The sequence below is a fragment of the Megalobrama amblycephala genome, linkage group LG1, assembly GCF_018812025.1.
Source record: "Megalobrama amblycephala isolate DHTTF-2021 linkage group LG1, ASM1881202v1, whole genome shotgun sequence".
In the NCBI taxonomy this organism is placed as follows: domain Eukaryota; kingdom Metazoa; phylum Chordata; class Actinopteri; order Cypriniformes; family Xenocyprididae; genus Megalobrama; species Megalobrama amblycephala.
Window position 1 is genome coordinate 52,814,074 of NC_063044.1, and position 2,650 is coordinate 52,816,723.

General features: G+C 40.1%; 2 protein-coding genes across 2 annotated transcripts; both read right to left on the minus strand.

The window, feature by feature from the left end:
* Positions 1-547: 547 nt before the first annotated feature.
* On the minus strand, positions 548-2,279 carry nog1 (noggin 1). Its single transcript, XM_048200758.1, has one exon. It carries the CDS (start codon positions 1,740-1,742, stop codon positions 1,092-1,094), a length of 651 nt encoding a protein of 216 aa, XP_048056715.1. The 5' UTR covers positions 1,743-2,279; the 3' UTR covers positions 548-1,091.
* On the minus strand, positions 1,092-1,742 carry LOC125270240 (noggin-1). The gene has a single exon (XM_048193655.1). It carries the CDS (start codon positions 1,740-1,742, stop codon positions 1,092-1,094), a length of 651 nt encoding a protein of 216 aa, XP_048049612.1.
* Positions 2,280-2,650: the final 371 nt, after the last annotated feature.

The following is a 2,650-nucleotide window of genomic DNA, read 5'->3' on the forward strand; positions in this document are numbered from 1 at the left end:
AGATGTGCCGTTTTTGTTGTGGGTTTCCACTAATAGTTTATTATCTGAATATAAAGAATAAATAACAGTTCTTAATCTTAATTTACAGGATAAATCGCTGTCAGAAAGCAGCTGTCACAGCTGCGAGACGTTAAAAAAATCCATAATAAATTTTGAGGTCGTCACATCGGCGTGGAAAACCTTATAAAACATCTCGAACGGCTCCACAGCCGTTCTATGCAATATAAATACAACGTTAACCAATATTTTCCACAAATACAGTAGACTCTGGATAATACATATAATACTGGCTTTGTACAAGTAGCTAGATCATTACATGATGGCACGACATATACATACAATACATTCATACACATGATAGTGCATAAAAAAATAAAAGGGAACACTTTATAATAACTTACATTAACAAACAGTACTATATTACATAATGCATAAACAAACAGTCAACTAGTACAAGGTAAAAAAAAAATATTTTCATGATTTATCAACATTTTTTCTTTTGTCAAATCAACGTAGATAATTAATGTGGTTCAAATAACAATATTTTGAGTTTCTGTTGATTAAACCAATCGCCTTCATTGTATTAACTCAAACTTTTAATTTCAATGAACTCAAAATTTTAAGGCAACTTACTTTTTTTAACTTTTTTACAGTGTACATTCAAACTATTGCTCAAATGTTACTATATATTTACATGTGACACCATATATATATATATATATATATATATATATATGACTTTGATCAGTTCAGCATTGTTCGTTAATGTCTTAAAGTTAATATAAAGTGTTACCAAAATACAAAATAAAGCATTTTTTCATAACTTAAGTCCAGAAACATGAATCAGATTCGATTTTCTATAATGTTTTGTTTCTCAAGAAATATGTATCAGAGCAGAGTTTTAAAAACTGAAATCCAGAAAAACATATCAGATTAAATTTTGTACATTAATAATTATCAGAGCAGTTTTCCATAATTTAAGTCCAGCAATATGTATCAGCTCAGCTTATGTCCTTAAATATGTTTCAGATGAGAGTCCAGAAACATATTTCAGATAAAAGTCTTTATGAATGATGTCCATTAGCGATCGGTCAGTTGGCGCACGAGCATTTGCACTCAGTTATGATGGGATACTGCACCGGTATCCACGCGCACTTGAGCGCGCCTCTCCTCTGAACGCATCTCCACCGCAGGAGCGTGATGTGCGTGGATTTGGCCGGTTTGCACACCATCCCCTCGGGAACCGAACACGAGCGCTTGCTGTAGCAGCTCCCCGCGCGGACGAACCGCGGCCAGAAGCGCGAGCCCAGGTCGTTCCACGCGTACAGCACCGGGCAGAAGGAGTAGGACCACAGCCACATCTGCAGCCTGCGCTTCAGCTTCTTACTGGCTTTGCGCTTTTTGCCCCACTGCACGTCAAAGTCCAGGTTCTTGATGTCTTTGGGCATCAGTCCGGCGGGGTTCTGCTGGAGATCCAGCTCGTCCAGGTCCTCGTTGCCCGTGTAGCGGTCCTGAGGAGGGCTGATGGAGAGAAAGCGGCTGTCAAAGTCTCCGAGCACGCTTCTCAGCTCGGTCTCGTTTAGATCCTTCTCCCGCGGGTCGTAGATGGGGTCGGGATCCTCCTTCAGCTCCAGCAGGGGTAAAGTGTCACTCGGGATGGGTCTGAGGAGATAATAGTGCTGACACTGAGCGAAAGACACCAGCAGCAGGTACACGGACACCAAACACTGCTGGAGATCCATGATGATGCGGGAAAGTGTTCGAAAGACACTCGAAGTGAAAATCTCCAGACAGAGATGAGAACTTTATCCAAAGCAAATCCGATGCGCGTGAGAGTTTCGAGCGCTCAGACACCGTCCATATCGCTTATATTTCACATGTGCGTCAAAACTCGGTGTCTTAAGGTCTCCGCGTCTTGCCCAGAGCTGCTGGTTTTCACCAAGGCTGTTAAATGCATTCGCAGCATCACGCTTGAAAGTCCCGCGCGCGATGCATCTGCGTGTCCTTCTCGCCGCGAGCCAAACCTCTGGGAATGCCTCTCTCTCACGCGCGCGCCTCTGATATATACACGCGCAGCCCTGTGATGTAATATATCGGCTCTGTTTTTTGAACGCGAGTTTGTTTGCAGGAGATTCCCCGACACCCCCTCTCACAACTCAGAGAGGGAGAAAGAGGGAGGCGTGGCTGGAGGCGTTCAGGGGGTTGGAGAAGCGACGCCCCCTGTCGGCCTCCTCACGCACGCGCTCTTTGGGTAGAATTTATAACATCTCATTTTTTATTTAATGGTAGACTTTACTGGCATTATTGCTTTACATACCTAATTGTTAAATATTGTACTGACGAGAAAATAAAAAGGAAAACAAGAATAACAACAACAACAACAACAACATTTAAACATCATCATAATAAAAAAAATACAATTAAATTAAAATAAGGTGATTAACAATAATAATGATAATTAATATAAAATAATTTATTGGCATGACTTCTGAAAATAAATTACTATTATTATTATTATTTAAATAAATAAAACATGTTTTAAAAGAAAAATGACACACTCGATGGTTCCATGAAAAATTTTAACATCCATAAAATCTTTCCATTGCACAAATAGTTCTTTATCTATTTATCTGTAACGGTACACAAACAT